The sequence below is a fragment of the Argiope bruennichi genome, chromosome 9 (assembly GCF_947563725.1).
Source record: "Argiope bruennichi chromosome 9, qqArgBrue1.1, whole genome shotgun sequence".
Classification (NCBI taxonomy): domain Eukaryota; kingdom Metazoa; phylum Arthropoda; class Arachnida; order Araneae; family Araneidae; genus Argiope; species Argiope bruennichi.
The window spans coordinates 39,795,287-39,815,014 of NC_079159.1; the positions used below are offsets into that span (position 1 = coordinate 39,795,287).

The 19,728-nt window shown below is 26.0% G+C and overlaps 1 protein-coding gene across 2 annotated transcripts in view; it reads left to right on the plus strand.

The window, feature by feature from the left end:
* Positions 1 to 19,728, plus strand: part of LOC129983730 (dnaJ homolog subfamily C member 13-like) — a 67,140-nt gene that overhangs the window by 20,377 nt on the left and 27,035 nt on the right. The window contains exons 17-34 of one of the 2 annotated variants that reach the window (XM_056093328.1): positions 1,036 to 1,092; positions 1,687 to 1,884; positions 4,253 to 4,348; positions 4,587 to 4,700; positions 4,902 to 4,931; positions 5,437 to 5,568; positions 6,902 to 7,119; positions 8,495 to 8,654; positions 9,102 to 9,164; positions 9,505 to 9,606; positions 9,814 to 9,918; positions 10,721 to 10,923; positions 11,293 to 11,377; positions 13,931 to 14,131; positions 15,315 to 15,469; positions 16,254 to 16,455; positions 16,607 to 16,719; positions 16,879 to 16,957. In XM_056093328.1, the coding sequence (XP_055949303.1) occupies positions 1,036 to 1,092; positions 1,687 to 1,884; positions 4,253 to 4,348; positions 4,587 to 4,700; positions 4,902 to 4,931; positions 5,437 to 5,568; positions 6,902 to 7,119; positions 8,495 to 8,654; positions 9,102 to 9,164; positions 9,505 to 9,606; positions 9,814 to 9,918; positions 10,721 to 10,923; positions 11,293 to 11,377; positions 13,931 to 14,131; positions 15,315 to 15,469; positions 16,254 to 16,455; positions 16,607 to 16,719; positions 16,879 to 16,957 (2,313 nt within the window). The remainder of the gene's footprint in view (positions 1 to 1,035; positions 1,093 to 1,686; positions 1,885 to 4,252; positions 4,349 to 4,586; positions 4,701 to 4,901; positions 4,932 to 5,436; positions 5,569 to 6,901; positions 7,120 to 8,494; positions 8,655 to 9,101; positions 9,165 to 9,504; positions 9,607 to 9,813; positions 9,919 to 10,720; positions 10,924 to 11,292; positions 11,378 to 13,930; positions 14,132 to 15,314; positions 15,470 to 16,253; positions 16,456 to 16,606; positions 16,720 to 16,878; positions 16,958 to 19,728) is intronic. The other variant, XM_056093329.1, reaches the window with a different exon arrangement.

The window sequence follows — 19,728 nt, forward strand, 5'->3', positions numbered from 1 at the left end:
ATTTACTTTCAAAATGTTTTTTTATATATATATAGCAGAAAGTGTTAATGCAGTGTTAAATTCTTTTGAATACAGTGAATATTCTTTTTTTTCTCTCTCTCTCACTTTCTTAATAGCATTATGCTTCAAATATCATTTGAATTATTTAGCTTTTAATCAAAAAAATTTTTTAATGGCCTCTTTAAAATCAAAATTTGCAATGAAAATGAATATGTTTAACTTAATCTACATTTCCGGGGATTCAAAATGTGTCCCAGTTAACAAATTTTGTGAAAGTTATGAATTATAGTTGTTTAATACTATAGGGTATAGGGTAATACTAAAGGGTATTTTAGAAATGTATTGAATTATTTTTTACTGAACTATATATATTTTATTTTTTACTGTACTTGAATTTATTTTAAAGCCTTGGAAAGGGATGCAAATGAGTGCATTTTTCTGAGAAAAATGTTAAAAAAATAAAGGACTTTTTTACTAATAGTTGCAGTTTTTGAAATTTAAAATAGTAGCTTATTATGGAATATCTGAAAATAATGTTAGGCCAATCCTTTATTTCTTATTAGATTTTAAAGTCTGAGAAATTAATCAATTTTATTTTAACTATGCAAAAATTATAACTTTTAACCGATCTTTATTAAAACCAAAGAATTTCAATGTAATTGAGCTGAAAATATATTTTAAGGAGATATTTCAGAAAATAAGTATTTAATGAAATTGCTTCTACAGTGATTAATTCTTTTTATTGATATCTTAAAATTTTAATTCATTGACAGATGTCGTCAGTCTCTTTTTCATTGATTTTTACCATTTCTGAAGCTTTATCACTGAATATATACATTTAATTATTCGATGTAAATAGAATATGATTTCAACATTTAAATGATTGTGAGGACAGAACTCTAGTGTACCTTAGTAAGAATTTACATTCATTCATTCATATGTGAAATATTAAAGTTTAAAGCATTTATTACGTGTATATATAACTTGCTATTAATTACTAGATATAATTCATGTATGCCTCTCTCATCTTCACAGCATACTTCCTTAGCTATTGTTAAAGGAGCTGGTCTTGTTATGAAAGCTATTATAGAGGTAAGTTTTGAATTCAAGAAATACTCACCATATTTAACTAGTTAAACATATTTTTTTCATGCATTTTTTTTAAATATGCAATTTATTTTTGGAAACTAATATTATCTTCTGATATTTCTTAATAAAATTTACAAAAAAAAAACTGTCATATGATAATTATTGATTGCATGCTATATTTATTTCATTTTAGCATCAACTATGAATTATATTTATTTCATGCAAACTGTCTTAAAATGTAAAACTTGTGAGGATGAGATTCATTTTGGCGATCTCAATGTGGCTATGTAAAAATGTTATATTTTTTTTAAATCAATATTTTTTTTTATAGAAATGGTTATTCTTATTTAATTTAAAGTTTTGAGATACTCTGTTATTTGTAAATTTTTATTCTTTTATAGCAAACTTATTGTACTTATTTTTTCATTATCATCCATAAATAATTACTGATGAAAATTGTAATTTTAGTGTCTTGTTTGTTTTAAAAAGGCTTGAAATTAATAGTATTATTTAAGCTGTGCATTACATTGCAATTCAATGCAATTAATTTGTTGTAATTGAGAAGATAAAGTCTAGTGAATTTCTTTTTTTATTTAGGAAGGGGATGCAGAAATTTCAGCAAAAATGCAAGAATTGTCCTTGGCTGAAGGTGCTTTACCTAGACACTTGCATATTGCTATGTTTACTCAAAGTACTGACACAAGGTTTCTAACAATGCAACAGCTATCACGTCATCTTGTTGGTTTATGGATTACAGGTCACCCCACAGCTATGGGATTACTGCAGAGAATTTTAGTAAGAAATCTGACAGTTTTGTTTTTGTTACATTACAGAATTTTAAATAACATTCTTTAAACTTAAATAAAATATGTCTATAAAACTAAAAACATTAAACTATTTGATAATGAAAGGTAATTTAAAGAATAGAATCCAAAAATTGGATTTCTAATAACCTTTTAGTTAAGGTTCTAAAAGACAAATCAAATCTGAACCTTTAATACAGAGTCATTTACTGGAACTTATTAGTTACCTTTTTTTTTTTTTTTTTTCTTTCCTGAAATGTATTTTACTATATTTCAAACTCATCCCAGCATCATGATAATGAATTTGCTATTTTGCATCTTGTAAAAATACTACAATATGTAGTTTAATTTGATTTTGAGTAATGTAATTAAGCTGGCCTTAATTTTCAGTAACCATTCTCTGTTCTTTGAAGAGTTAATTTCTTCCACCAAACATTGCATGTTTTTTTTTAAATATATATATATATATGTGTGTGTGTGTGTGTTGACTTTGTGTATGTACACTTATATATATATATAAGTGTTTGACTTTATTTTAATCTAGTTTAACTTAACTTATTTATGAGTGAAGGTACAAGATTCTTGAAGTTTTGAAGAACCTAAACTTAATTCTCAGTTGTATGAGTCTTACCTTATAACATATCAATGGATGAATTTTGGATTTTTTAAAATCCAGTCAGGTTTGTATTATATCCACTTTATGAACAACTTCACTATATTGCTGTATCCCTATGTGAGTCATTTAAAAAGATCATAAAATGGTAAAGAGGGCACTAAAGAAATAATGCTAACATTTTATTGAAACATGACAGGGAAAAGGCATTTGAATACTTTTTACAAGAGCATGTTTGCTAGTAGCCCCAAATGGGTTACTAGCAAAACAGTGTTATAGTACAGTTACAAACAGATGTTTTTGGGATAGGAATAAAAAATTTTCTTTTCAGTAACTTGTTCATAATAGACATGCTATTAATGCTTAAAATACAAAATTGTTTTTGTTGTCCTCTCAGTTGCTTTTGAAATTAGTGACTTTATTATGATAATGTCGAAATTTAGATGCAGAAACATATCTCTACTTCACAAACCTGTGCAATGTGTAACAAATTCAAAGTATAATGAAATTTATACCAGTTGAAGGCTAATATTTTTACTGACAGCATTTGTACAAAGAATTTCAATTTCATATCTATATGATAATATGATTTATTGTTACCCTGTATTGTATTTATGAAACCAAAATAAATCTCTATTATTTTAAATGTAAATGTGAAATATTGAAATTGAAAAAAATATTTTAATTATTTACTTAATGTAGAGTACAATTACACAGTATTAGAATTTTTAGAAATTAGTTTCTTATGTAAATTAATAAATTGATTTGCTAATATATACTCTGTTAACATATTATCCATTTAGGTTGCAAATCTGCATCCTCTCGTTAAATTATTTTAAAAACTTGTTTTTTTCCCTCATTGAAAATTTTGATCTGAAAGAAAGAAAATGAATCTACAATTAGGTAACACAAATTTGGGACTGCCTTCAAAACAGCCATTAAAAGCACCAAAATTTATGCAGAATCAAATAACAGTGAATGAGAAAAAGTTAAGAAAAATTAATTTTGCTTTATTAATTTTTCTTAACTTTTTCTCATTCACTGTTATTTGATTCTGGTTTCGCTTTCATACAGTCCAGATAGAAACTCATTTACTTTAATGCACACCTATTATTTGTCATTATTATTATTTGTTATTAAAAGTCACTCATTAAGAAAAAAAAACTTCCATCATTTTCTGAAATGCAATTAAAACATTTGTACTATATAGAGTCTTTTTTTTTTTGAGAAATATTTTTTGCTTTGTTTTGAAGGGAAAAAATTGTCACTAATGTAGTAAAATGAATCTGAACAAACTCCATTGTTATATATTGTAAAACACTTTAACATATATTTCTTCCAATATTATCTATTGCATTCTAACTTTCAGTTAGAATGTAAATAATTAATCCTGAAACTTGGAAAAAAAGGTTATTTTACATATGATGATGAGGTCTTTCTTAAAAAATTTAACATTCATTTGAGCATTTCAAATTTATACATTTAAAAGGATTATTTATAGAATTCATGGTAATCCATTATTTTCCCCCATCAGATTAAGCAATTTATTTTTAGAGATATTTTTCTTTCTTTGGTTTCGAAATTTCTTTAAGATATCAATAATATTACTGACAGTGTTACTATATAATGAAGTTACATCAATATCTGAAAATTCTATTGAGGTGAATTGTTTAGTACTGTGTGGGATAACTTTTTTCCCCCTCATTAATGTACTCCTATTTTTATTATATTATTTATTTATTTTTAGCCTGCAGGATTACTCTCATATTTAGATGCAACTGAAAATCCTCCTGAGAAAGCAACAGATTATATCAATATTAGAGATAATCTAAAGATTGCAGTTGTAAGTATCTATATTTTGCTATATTAAAAGTAAATATATATATATATATATAAAGTATCAAATATTTGATGTGAATTTAATTTAATTTATGTTTATGAAAATATTTATTTGATTTATTATTATATTCACCGATTTTTTTTATGGAATAAAGAATACATTCATTAATAAATTTGATTGAAGTTGCTCAATATTGTAACATTTTCAAGTGATAATGGATTTTTTAAAATTATTAATTTAGGATCAAAGTCAAATTGGCACAAAACAGCTTCCACAATCGTTGAAAGTTCTGGAAAAGCATCTGGAATATGTCTTGGAGCATTGGAGAGAAAGAATTGGGCTTCCGAAAAAAGAAGTAAATTTGTTTCCTTCATGAATTTTTGAAAAATTGTTTTTAAAATTGTTTTTTTCAGTTAATTGGTTACTTACAATTACACAAAAAGAAAAAAAAGTTAAAACAGTATATTCAATTTTAGTTCTATGTGGTTATTTATTTTAATTAGCTTAAATAATGGCAATGTTTCCAATATTTCAAAACGTTTATTTTCTTTACAAGCTAATTGTTGGAACATCAAGTGTTCCAGAGGTAAGAAGATTTTTTAGAAAATTATCATTTGATTTATAATGATAAAGTGCTTATATATTTCTTTCTGCATGTTGCACTTGAAATGATCGCATGCATGCTTATATATGCATGAATTCTGTTTTATTATCAAAATTTTAGCATAAGATGTAAATTAATATATTGTGCCTTGGTTAGAAAAGATTAAAAATTTTAACTAGATATGAAGAATTGTTACTAAATATTCTTTAAAAGGAACTATATGATAAATTGTGGTTAGTTATTAGTAACTTAATAAAAGCATCTCAGTTTTAATGTCTAAAATTTTTTACCAGAGCACTTTATACTTAATGTTATAGATTTCATCAACATTTATTAGAGTTATTGCTAATATATCTAATTAGTAAATTTGATTTATCTGAATTAAAGAATAAATTAGTTCAAAAATAAATTTTATGTACTTTTTAATTTTTAAGTAAAGATTATTGAATTATGCTGATTGTAATATTATTAATTATTTATTCATTAGGATAAAATCCAGCAGAGACCGGTAGTGTTGCGAAAACGGAGAAAAAGAGTGAAACCTGAAGCAAACTGGCCCATGTTTTATTATCAATTCAATCAAGATCACACAAAACCTGACTTAATATGGAATTATAGGGTATATTTTTTGTTTCTTTTACTTTGCTTTATTATGAAAATATCTAACTTTTTAAATATAATTAGTCATTACATTAGTAAAAATACATAAACTAAATGTTACATTTTTTCTTTTTATCTTATAATAATATTAATTTCATATAATCTTTTTATTTTAATATTCTACAGCCAAAAGAAATGTAAATTTATTTATATTTTATTTCATTTTAACTATTGAAACATATGGCATAAAAGAAATGCTAATTAATAAGTTCAAAATATATTCAGTCTAGCGATTTCTATTGCTGAATTTAAAGAAAATTTAGAAAAATAATTTACTCTATATCAGAAACGTGTGTATGTATGCGTGCGTGCATGCGTGTGTTTCAATGAATTATTAAATTACACACTCTGAAATGTATTCATCATTTGTACTTTTTCCACAATTTCCAAAATCAAAAGTTTTTTTTTTTCTTTTTTTCTTGGAGTTGTTTATGCAAAAATATTTGCCCTTTCTTTTAGTATATTTTGTTCCCTTGTTACTTCTTTTTTATGTATGTTGTAAATGTAATTAATGTATTCAAAATATAAAAAACTAATTTCTGCGTTTCGTTTTTTTTTTTTTTTTTTTTTTTTTCCCCCCCTCTAATATTTGTTTGCAAATTTGTTATTTTAGGTGTGTTTTTTGTTCAAAAATTATTAACCATAGTAAGAATTCCTTTGATTAAAACTTGGAATATTGATAGAAGGGATCCATCATTAAATGTGATTCATTATTTTCTTATAGTTATTTCTGTATTCATAAGGCAATGTTTAGTAATATCTGTGCATTTTCAAATTCATTCTGTTATATTAAATATAAAAAATGATGATAATTTGTAAAACCTACCAAATTTTATTAAATAATAAGTAGATTTTAAAAAAATCATTCAAAAACTTACCATATCACATTATTTAATAAATGGCATTTCACCCATGTCTGATATATTTGATATAATGATTTGTATGCAATTTATTTTTTAATGTCAAGGATTACAATTGCTTTATTATATCATTTTTATTGAAAAGAATAATGGAGTTAATCGTTTAGTCAGTGAAACCATGTACTATACTTTGAATTATATTTCTATTGTAAAATGGAAACAGTTCCCATCTGTTGTATAACAGACCACTGATGATACAAATATTAACTTTAAAAAAATGTGAAATTGGAAGTTTTCTTTGTAAAAGTAATTGTACCTTGAAACATGTTAGAATTTAATTCATCTGTATAACTAAATTCATTTAATCTTACTAAATTATGCAACATTTTTTTTCTTAACAAAACATAACCTTAGTTCAAATGATTATTTCAGACAAGAGAAGAATTAAAAGATGCACTGGAAAAAGAAATGAGAGACTTCAGCTCATGTCGAGATCTGAGTAGGACTATAACTATTTCATGGAATCATATAGAATTTGAAGTTCATTATAACTCCTTAGCTGAAGAAATTAAAATTGGAGATTATTATTTAAGGCTTCTTCTTGAAGAAGATGATAAGGATACATCTGGTAGCTCTTTTATCAAGAAATCGTAAGTACTCACTTATTTTTGTAAACAAATTTTTGATGTTTAATTATATTTATATAAACTTCTTCCATTTATTTCACTAACTTAGTCTTTTAAAAGATTTTGTGTCCATTTCTATACACACACACACACGCAACAATAAATAGTTTAGCTAATATTGTTATATTAACAATTCATAAATATGCAGATAAATTTGCCTCAGACATGGTGAACATCAATAGAATTGAAATCATAATTAAGATTAAGTTTTGGAATGAAATCAAAGCAAAAAGTAGTAGATCTCCGTTTCTTCTCTCTCCTATCTTTTATATTCTGGCTCTTTTTTTCTCCATTCGGTGGAACCAAAACATTGTCCTCTTGAATGCCATGATTACTTATTATAAATACATATCTATGAATTTGAAAAGAAAATCTTTTAAAAATCATTAGGAAAACAATTAAATTTGCAGAATTTTTTTTTTTTTTCCAATTAGACTCTTTTGAGAAGTATACTAAAACTAAATGTGGCATTGTTTTGTTGATTCAAATAATTCCTGGAAATTGTAATTTTTTTCCCCTCAGATTGATCATTATACAAGTACTTCATTAAAATATTTTGTTCCTAATCATGATCTGATGGATAAAATATACTCAAGTGCCGCAAAAGTTGGCACGATGGAGACTACACAAAATACGTAGCAATGTTGCCTATGTTTTTATTTTGTAGTGTCTGCCAATTTTCTTATATTTAAGAAATGAAATGAATTAAATGAAAAAAAACCCTCCTATTACAGTGAGTATTAAAAATGTCAATTCATTAAAAGTACTCTTTAACAAATTGCAACACAACTGCAAGAATTCTTATAATAAATATACATTTTACAATATTTTACTCATTGAGATTATGAAGTTCCAGTCATTTCAATATTCTGAATACTATTCTCAGTGATTATTACATGCCATGCAAGAGAATGAAAAAATAACTAAAAGTTCAAATAGAATTATTCAGATATCTATGATTTGTTCGCTACAGTTACTTGTCCTCTGTAAGCTTTGAAATTCATCTTCTAAAAGCTCTTGGCTTGATTATTAGAGATGAATAAAAATTGTTAGGATATACTGAGAAATGACGTTTAACAGATAGTGGAATGGATTGCTTTGTTATTTTTTAACTTCATTTAGATTTTATTTTAGAGATTGCTTATCTATTTTCTTGTGACAAATGTCAAAGAAACATGGCTAAACCAGATACTCATGCCTAACAATTGAATCAGTCAATAAAAACTTGAAGAAAACTTAGATGTATAATTTTTAAAAATTTCATTTTTGATTTTTTTTATATGAAAGTAAATAATGAATATTAATAATTTTCTTAGCAAACTGTCATTTTATTTTTCAGTCATGAATTTTTTAATGACCTTTATCACCGATTTCTTCTGTCTCCTAAACCTGCTATGAAGTCAATGTGTCTACAAGCTATGGCAATTGTGTATGGTCGTCATCACGAAGAAATTGGTGGCTTCAATGATACAAGATTTATTGTCAGTATGTTAGATAGAGTAAGTCGAAAATATTTTATCAAAATTTAAAATAATAATTAATAGTAAATCTAATATATGTTTGATAAAATGTAATGCTTTTCTGCAGTTGAATTTACATATGAGGAAAATAAATGCTTAAGTATGCGATGGACACTTATATATTAGAAATTTATGCCAACTTATATGTATGTTTGCGAATGATGTATCAATAATCTTATTATTTAAAGGATTGATTCATAATTCACCATTACATTCTCTGAAAATTAAAATATTTATAAAAGTATATTCTTTTAAAGATAAAAATATTAAAATTTTAATAGATTAATTTTTTTTTTAAATTATGTTTCAAACTGTATTGTAAATGCTTTCTTATTTACCATTTTAATTATTTGCTGCATTTAAATTCTTAGCTTCATTATTTTTGAATAATAATAATTAGTAATATTTATTTCCTCTTTCTTCCAGAGTGCTGATAAACTTGAGAGAGATCGGTTAGTATTATTTATTGGGAGATTGATTCAATACAAGGTAATTATTTTTTTATTTTTATGTCATATTAACTTTTGTCAATTTTTAATTCCCTTTGTAATATCCAATTGCAGCTCTTAAAAAAATGTAATTATGTTGTCTGATTTTTATTATATTAGATTATTGAGTTTCTAAATGATTTGCTTTGTTTATTTCTTGCAAACAGTTTTTAATGTTCAAAATTTTGTGACTTTTTTTTTTTTTTTTTTTTTTTGAAAAATATGTACGTTTGTAAATGATGTAATATTTAGATCAACTATTAATATCATAATATAAATTTAATTTAATGCATATTTTTTACATATATTATTTACTTATATGTATTTGCATTTTTTTCTAGAGAAATGTGAAAGAAGTAATAGATGCAGGTGGTTTGAGAATTTTAGTAGATCTTCTGACTTTAGCTCATTTGCATACCAGTCGTGCTACAGTTCCAACTCAGGTGATGTATATTAATTGATTTCATGAAAATAATGTCATTATTGTTAGATTGAGTAGCAAATGTTCTATAGAGTTTCTATTTTATTTTAATTATTAATTTAAGTTGTTAAATTATTTATGTTAAAATTGATTTAATATGCTTAAGAATTTCCTTTATCATAATATTTTTGATATTATTGCTGTTAAAGTATTCATTGCATTCCTTTAGACCAATGTTATTGAAGCATCTCCTGAAATGATGATGATGACTGAAAAAGAATGGTATTACCGAAATGCTGAAAAGGAACGTCATGGACCATTTGGTTTCAATGAAGTATGTTTATTTTAAATCATAAGCACCTACTTATGTATTATAGTTATTTTGAGTGTAATTTTGTGTAATTTGAGTGTAATAATATATAATAAGCTGTTTGAAAAAATGTTGATGAAGAGAATGGAAAATGTGATGAAATAGAATGGAATTGATTCATGTTTTTAATTGACTGTATTTTCTTCAAAATTCTCTTTTAGGATAAAATATTTTAATCATCCCTTTGTCAGATATTAGTTTATTATGACTATTTTCAATTTTTAAGATATTTATCTTTTGTTTTATGATAGAACATCTCAGAATAAATGTATAAACTTTTATTAATGTCAATCACATTTGTGTGAAAATCAAGCACATGTAATTTTTTTATAAGAGGATATGAAATTTTTTTTCCCTGTGCACATTTTTTAACTATTTCTATTTGCAATTCTAAAAAGAAGTATTGAAAAGGAATCTAAAATGAAGAAATAAGAATCACCTAAAATTTGAGATGGAAGGAATGCACTCAATGCTTGAATTATAGTTGAAGCAAGATATGTATGAAATTATATATATTCTGAAATATATAAAGTTAATTTCCCCAATTGGTATACATTTCAGATTTCATATTTATGACTTCAAAAATTTTAAATGCCTTTGTGTTTTAAAAATTCAGATTAAATATTATATATGGTAATGCATATTTCACTTCATAAGTTTGCAGTTATTTTTATTATTGCTATTATAGATTTTGTTTCTTTAGGACTTAGTGCTTAACTTTTATATAATTTCTATTGTTTGTATTTATGGAATTTTTTCATTCTAGATTAAAGACCTGTGGAGTGAAGGAGTAATTCATCCCAAAACCAGATGTTGGGCTCAAGGCATGGATGGTTGGAAACCAGTTCACATGATTCCTCAATTAAAATGGACTTTGATGGCCTCTGGAAATGCTTTGATGAATGAAAGTGATCTGGCAAACGAAATTCTTAAAATGTTAATCCAAATTTGTGAATATTTTCCTAGTCGGTGAGCATTAAAAAAATTTTACATTTAGTTTAACTTATTTAAATGTGTCTACTGAACTTAAAATTTTAAACTTGGTGGCTATTTGAAGGAAAAGAATATTTAAAAAAAATGTATAGTAGCATTGCAAGAAATAATTAAATGTTTTTTGTGTTAAATATTTTAACATTCTTGAGATCTGAATACCAGTACTTTCTAACTCTTCTTGCTGTGTTGATTAATTTCAAATAATGTGCTATAATTTTTACAGTTAAATTTTTTAAAAAATCATGTATAAATTAGTTATTTTTTTCTTTATTTTATTTTCATTTGCACAAGTTAGTAAAGCTTGTTTTTGGATAAGGTTTTATGATATAATTATATTATTTATAGAGATTCTGATGGTGCTGTGATACGTCCATTACCTAGAGCTAAGCGTTTGCTTTCTGATGCAACATGCTTGCCACATATTGTTCAGGTACTTTTCTTTTATATGTCAAACTTGCTCCAAAAATAGTGTTTTGAAATTAAAAGAAATATTTTGTGGTGATTTCCTAAATTAACGCTAATATTGAGAATAGCTTTTTTGACATGTATGAAATTGGTTACATTTATAAGAGTTTACATATTAGGAGCAGCAATTTTATATAGTTCTTTGATTTACAAAATATATATATGGAGACACATAGAAGATTTTAAAATGGCTGATTTAACATAGGTAGCGAAAATCAAAATAAATTGATCTTGTAATGGAATGTTGTTGAAAATAGAACATTGAAGAATGAATAGGCAATTATGCTATAAGAATGGATACATTTACATATTCAGTTGCATTTCACTTACACAGTTCATAACTTCAGGCTTATTATAATTTATCATATATCTTCCAAGAAGAATTTGCCCTTAAAGTTTTAATTGTTATATAACTGCAAGGACCATATATTTTATCTAATTGTTATGAATCTTCCATTTTTATACAGAAACTTTCTAGAAGCTATCTTGTTTCCCAATATATGAGGTGCATGCCATTAAGCTTCATGTACATGTAATAATGCTCGCTGCTTGAATCCACATTACATTATGCAACAATGCAACATTAGTGCTGACGCTATGCAACATTAGTGCAGTCTACCATAGAAGCATGTTATATCTGCACTTCATTTATTCATCTTTACCTACTTTTAAATTTACACTAGATATTTTTTGATAAACTTGAAATAAATTTACTGGTATTTTATGAGTTTCGGAATGAGAAAAATACTTTTTTACATTTGTGATAAATTGACAGCAATTCCATATTACCAGTTAAATCTATCTTTCAGAAGTATTCAGGTAAGCATGAATAAAAAATTAAATGTTAAATTTCTGCACATGATGCAGTTCAAACAAATTTTAGCTTTTTGTAGGAATCTTATGAATGATTCTGTGGGTGCTAAAAAGAAACATAAGAAAATGAATACAGTCTGATTATAGGATAATGAGCATAAAATCTTAAGTGTGAGAAAATGTTAATGATAGAAGATGAAACTGATATGTGAAAACAGAAATATATATTAGGGTGTCCCATAAGTTTCTTTTCTATTTCTAATATAAAATAAATACACAATATTTACTGTTTAAGATATTATTTATTTTGTTATATAAGAACACTTTTGCTCTATTATCTCCTTCCATCTCTCAGGAAGCCTCATTATATGCCTTCTTTCCAAAATTGTTGTGTTTTGGACAAGAAATAATCCCTGATGTGCGCTTTTATTTCGTTGAGGAATTTAAAGCGCTTATCGCAAAGAGAATTTTTTAAGGGCAGAAAGAAGTAATAATCAGATGGAGCGAGGTCTGGAGAGTATGCAGAATGTGGTAAAACATCCCAATCAAACTGTAAGATGAACTGTTGTCATGATGAAAAACAACGCCTCATCGGTTAGGTGATTATGCGCTGTTGTTTTGGGAATCCTAGTGGCATTCACTATTTCCTGCACACTATATTGTGGAATTTTATCAAGCGTGGCCTTGATAAGGTTCGTATCCCCGTTTTTGGGAGGCCACTGTGGACTTCATCTTCCAGATTAAAATTTTGCCCTCTAAATCTTTTTAACCAATTGCGGATAGTTGTAATAGTTATAGCACAATCCCTGTACAAGGTGCAAATCTCATCAATAGTATTCTTTGCACCATCACCTTTTTTTGAAACTATGAATCATAACATGCTGCAAATGTTGCTTTTCGCTACCCATGTTTAAAGCTGTGGATAAAATACTTTAAAAAGATTATGGCACAAACAAAACATACTGTAAAAGAGCTCTGGGATGATTGAAACCGATAATGTAGACAGTTAATTGATAAGCCGGCATGTTTGAACAAGCAGAGCCAAGTAAGACCATTCATAGTGTGATGAGAAAGAAAATTTTGGGGTACTGTAATATATATATGTATAATAAACAGTTGAATGCAACCAGTCTACTTATGATTTGACCAATTTGTGAATGTTTTTTTTAAAGTAATTATCGTTTTCCTTATGCAAATACAAGTTTGTAAAATTTTATGTGTAGCATATTTTTTACTGTAAGGAAATAATTCATGAAAGTAAGTCTGTATCAGTATGGAATCATAAAAGCAAATTTCATATAGAATTTATCATAAAAATATAAACTTATTATCATTATTACATAAACATATAAATAAACATATTTTGTTTTACTATGTAATTTTAAATATGACTTTGTTTATTTTTTCATTCATAAAAGTTAATATATTTAACACTGTGAAGTTGCCATATTTGTATATAGCAAGATATTCATGAACTTTTTAAAGATGATTCTCTAAAAAATGTTAGCACTTCTTTTATTTCTTTTCTTTTACTTTATTTTTATGCTTTTGTATTAAAAATCATGTTACGTTGCCTTTTAAAGCAAACTGCCAGACATAATTTTTTTAAATAAAAATTTTGTCATTTCTTCATTGTGGAATCAGCTAGTTTTTAATACTTTAATGCTTTGTGTTTTTAATTTCATAAATGATATTTTGTTTCCAGCTGCTGTTAACGTTTGATCCAATTTTGGTTGAAAAAGTTGCTATATTGTTGACTCATATAATGCTTGATAATCCAGACATATCAAAACTATATCAGACTGGTTTCTTCTTCTTTATTCTGATGTACACAGGCTCAAATTTATTACCCATTGGTTCTCTGTTGCAAATGTCACATTCCTGCCAAGCATTTCGTTGCGAAGAGGTATTTAAATTTTTGTTTGTGGTAATTTTTTCTGTTGTTTTTTAATGCATAAGTTTATCATTTATTGTGATTAGTTTAAAATCATCAAGTTCTTCTTTTCTTGTGTTTGAGCATAATGCAGATTTGTGAGGTTATGCTGGTACGATAGAAGAAAATATGTGCTCATAATTTTAATTTCGTTAAAAAAAAAGCAATAAGTAAGTTGCTGAAAATTTTAAAATAAGAGAAATCAGCATGGATTTTATAACATAAATAAAAACAAATTGAAACAAAAGGTATGCCCTGACAAATTGTATATTATGCATTATGTCCCTTTAAATTAAAAAATCAATATTCTTTTGGATAAAATATATCCATTTTTTTCCCCAGAAAATTATGCAGAATGGGATATTATTTGTGAAATTCCTTTACATTTTATTCTATTTGTTAAAAGTTAATGCTTATTAATTCGTAAAACTGTGTATAATGTCTTAGTGATAATACCTTATATGTATATAATGTCTGTGTATAATGCCTTATAGTTAAGCCAAATGAAACTAACATTTTTTTTTTTTAAAAAAATTTAAGTTGATTTCAGGAATTAAGATTTTTATTAATATGCTTGCTCGATTTTTGGATATCTTTTGTAAATACGTAATTGAAAAGTGAACTTGTTTCTGTTTGTATTATTGTCTTTAAGTCAATTTTTTTAATTCAAAATTTTGACTTAAAGCTATTTTAGAAAAAATTTGGCAATTATGGATGTCTATGATGCCTTTCCTTTTGCTATTTTTATAGTATATAATTTAAAAGGAGTACCCACATTTTTTTATTTGTCTTGTATCTGATTTGTATGTTATAGAAATGTGTGAAAAAAATTATGTTGAAGAATTTTCAATTATATATCAAACTTTAGAAAGTTTATAAGTATAAATCAGTGATCTGATACAATTGCAGTTTCTATTTAATCTAATCTTTAGTTAAGGCTCATAATTAAAAGCAATAGCATATATTTTAAGCATCTCTTGTTTTTTTATATTAAATATGAAGAATAAAATGAAATGGCAGGAATAATTTGATTTTCTTTTATCTTGCATGGCTTTGCTGTCTTTATGACTGCAAATTTATAAATTTTTAGATGAATTAGAATTCATCTTATAGCAACTTACTTATCATATTCCTTATTCCTCTTCCTTTTCTTTAGAATCAAGCATCATCAATTATGCAGCGCAGCATACTTGGACAATTATTACCTGAAGCCATGGTGTGTTACCTAGAAAACCATGGTGCTGAAAAATTTGCTCAAATATTTTTGGGTGAATATGATACACCAGAAGCAATATGGAGCAATGAAATGAGGTAAAATATTTTGAGAAAATGTATTTTTTGTTATATTTTAAATTTGTAGTTACTTTGATATATACAGTTAATTTCTATATATCAAACTTGAAGATTCCTAGAAAAAAATTACATTTAGAAATTTCAATAAACAGAAATGCAGATTGTAAACTTTTTATTGTTTTCTTTTTCTTAATAGTTCTTCTTTTATTATTTTCTTTTCTTAACTCATAGCTCATTTGGGGGGGGGTAAAGAAGATTTAAAGGAATTAAACTATCAAAGAAATTTATTTTAAAAGTCTAAAAATGACAATTATATTTTTTTAAAGATAGTACTGTTACTATTTTTGTTGAAATTCCATCATTTTTTGCCATATTTTTATTTTTTATGTCACTTTTTACATCTCCTTTTCAACTAAATATCTTATATGCAGTTGAAGATTTCTATTTAGAAGCCAAACACATTACAAGAAATCTAAACCCTAAACTGAATTTTAAGTAAAAATCTTATCAAATTAAGAAAAGGATTTGTATAATAGAAATTAAGAATAACATATATTTTTCCAACATGTGTTTATTGCTTTTTGTTAAATGAATTTTGATCTGCCAAGAATTTTTATCATAGTAAGAATCAGTCGTGACTGTATCTTTTAAATGAAGAGGAAAGCAATAAAATATAAGTTCAGTTCAGTAATATTCATGATTTCTAAAAATATAACTTTTTTTATCATTTCATTTTCACATAAAATATGGTAAAAAAATATTTATAGATTTGAAGTAAGGATCAATATTATTAATATTTTAGGAGGCTCATGATAGAAAAGATAGCTTCACATATTGCTGAATTTACTCCCCGATTACGCTCCAACACCAAAGCTTTATATCAGTACTGTGCTATACCTGTCATACAGTATCCTCAATTAGAAAATGAACTTTTCTGCAACATTTACTATCTGCGCCATTTGTGTGATACACAAAAATTCCCTGAATGGCCTATACGAGATCCAGTAAGTATGCTTTATATTTTCTTTGTTCCATACACTAATAATTTATTTTACTGTCAAATATGCATTAATTTTGAATTGCATCCCTTGATAGTATTTTGAATGTTTTTATTTGCTTCAGAATTTAAATATATCTATCAATGCTTATTTTTAGGTTAAATTGTTAAAAGATGTTCTTGAAGCCTGGAAGCAGGAAGTTGAGAAAAAGCCACCTGCTTTATCTGTAGATGAAGCATATGAAACTCTTGGTCTCAAAAGAGAGGATCAGTATGTATTGAGAATTTTGAATCCCCAAAATAATCTTTTTATGGTCTTTTAATGGATTAATCACTTTAATTATGTTTGAAAAATAATAAACATTTTAAATTATAAATATGGCTATTATGCAAGAATATTAATATTAAAATTATATTTTTTTATTTTCAGGCCTGATGAAAGTGTTATCCGCAAGTCATACTTTAAACTAGCTCAGAAATATCATCCTGATAAAAATCCTGATGGGCGAGTAAGTTATTACTTTCTGTATATGAAGATATAATTTAAAATGTTTCAAAATACCTTTATTCTGTATTAATTGTTAAAGTTTGGTTTAATTTTTATTCTCTCTGCTTTTATGTCTTGTAATTCTTGAATAAATATATTTAAGATGTCAGGATATTTGATGGAATTAGGGATTGCAATATCGGACCAAAAATTCAATACTGGTATTCGGTATTTTTCAAATCTTAATATCGGGATACCGGTTTTAATACCGGTAGTAGAAATTTTAGAAAAAGAAAGAAAACACAGGTGTTTCTTTGTTTTATTTGCCAGTTTTATTGGAGAATGTAAATATCACAAAAAATTATTTGTAACTTATAAATTATAACAGTATATAAAGAATCACAAATAAGTAAAGGAACATCTTGTATATAATAAAATAGTTTTATTTATTTAAATCACAAAGTGTAAATATCACTATTCAGTCTGTGGTACTATTTCAATTTTTTGAAATGTGATCTTAAAAAACATAATGCATCAATTGTATTGTCATTAAGCCTGGAACGTAATTTTGTGCAAAAATTACCAGCTGTCGAAAACGCTCTTTCGGCATCTATCCTAGTTGGTGGTCAGTGTGTGATATACTTTTTCCAGTATTTACTTCTAAATCCTTCATCTTCAAATAAATCGTTTTCTCGTCACATGGTTTTGGATATAGCTGATTTCTGTATTGTATTTTGGTTTGTTGACATTTTTTTATTTATCGCTAATTTCTAATTTTTGTTCAAGAGAGTTCATTCCTTTTCACTATCGACATTAGTATCATCATAATCTTCGATAACTGTACCAAATTCTTCTGAATGTGGATAGGTTTGTGGGTAAAAAGTTTTACTATAAACTTTATCAGATTTGAATTTGTTAGTCTCTTTTCTTCTTTTTCATTTTCATTTTTAAAATCATTATAATTATGTAAATACCGTAAGACATTTTCTATTTCAGTATGCCTTTCTTCTGAAATTAGCTTTCTTTTCAATTAATATATAATTCTTCAGATAGTGATGTGTGCTGTTCTTTCAGTGACTGCAGTATGAAATTTATTGTTGCATTAGCTGTTAATAAATTAGATGCCACAACTTGGATGTAGAGCTGATACATTTCTGGATTTTAAGTCGAAAAATTAATTTTCAGATTAAAGTTGATTATTGCTTTTTGGGTTGGATTTCTCAGTTTCAAAAATGGTTCCATCATTAGGAGTACTGTTAGGAGTCAAAAAAATTTCCAGCAAATACCGAAAAAACGGTATTTAAACTTGTGTATACCGGTATTACAAAATTGTACAAATGGCTCAAAGTACCGGTATTGCAATCCCTAGATGGAATAAATATTAAAATACTCTGAATAACTGTATTATTATAATTAATACAAATAAGAAACTTAATTAACTGTTTTAAGTCTAGTTACCATTCACTGTTTAATTTAGCTTTCTGTGGTATAATTTTCTTCTGTTTCAAATAAGATCACCTTATACTTGCATGTAAGTTTTATATTTATAAGATCTTTTATCCAAATGTACTATACTTACAAAAATTAAATACTGAAATGGATTTGTAATTGATATGCTTCCAGTTAAATTTTAAACTTCCTAATAGTTTAGAGAAATACACAAAAAGAGATTTGCCCTTCAAAATTTTTGGCAGTTAACAATTAGTGCATTTAATATAACATTTTAATGGAAATTATTTATTAAAGTTTTACTTTTTTTTATTACTAAGCAAATGACATTATGATTCTCTGCCAGAGATTTTCTGGAATTTTAAATGGGTGTACATTGACAACAACAAAAATTTCTAAATCTAGGATTTCAGTCTAGGGACATAATATTGTTTTCAATCTAAAGAATTCACTAATTCTAAGGTATTTGCAAACATTTTAGAATCAAGAAACTAGAAAAATATTCCTAAAAAATTACCACCTTGGTTGCAATATCTAGGCTTTATAGGCCATAGGAGTCAGATACATTTGTTTTAAAGATTCACTAAATATTAGGCCGGAAGCATATTATAGATCAATTCTCTTTGTATTAATATGACTAAAAGTTTTAACTAAAGACCTGCTTTCAAATATAACTAATATATTGCTGCAAATTGGAGTATTTATTTAATAAACCAAAATAGAAAGATATCCTTTTGAAAGCTAGATGAAAGTAGACTTTCTGGAGATGTAGGGAATCTTCCCCTCCCCCTTCAATTCCCTTCTCGATTTTTTATAAGAACTAGAGGTATGAAGAGAAAAAAGATTGAAAGAAAATGCATTTGATGAGTGTTTTCCTAAGAGATGTCTAAATTTTCAATCATAAAGTTTATTGGTGTTTAAAAAAATTGTCGCTTTTCAGCCATTAACTTCTGAACTATCACAGTTGTTGAGAAACTTTTGAAAAATTATCCATTTTGGTTATGTGATAATCTGTCTCCTGTTTCAGATTTCTACCTTTAATTTTAATAAAAGTATAGAGAAATAAAATTTCAATCCTCCATTATTTCCACCCCATCTACAAATTCAACTTAGATTTTCTTCCTTACTATATATATATATATATATATATATATATATATATTCCTGGTCTGTTTATAACTACTGGATACATCTTTTTCACAAATTAACATAGACAAAGTATTAGACACATGCAATTCCTTATCATAGCTTTAAAAAAAATTTAGCATTTATGAAGATTTTTACGAATCAGTTTTCTTAATCCTATTTATTTAAATTCTCACAATTGATTGAGAACCTTTTAGG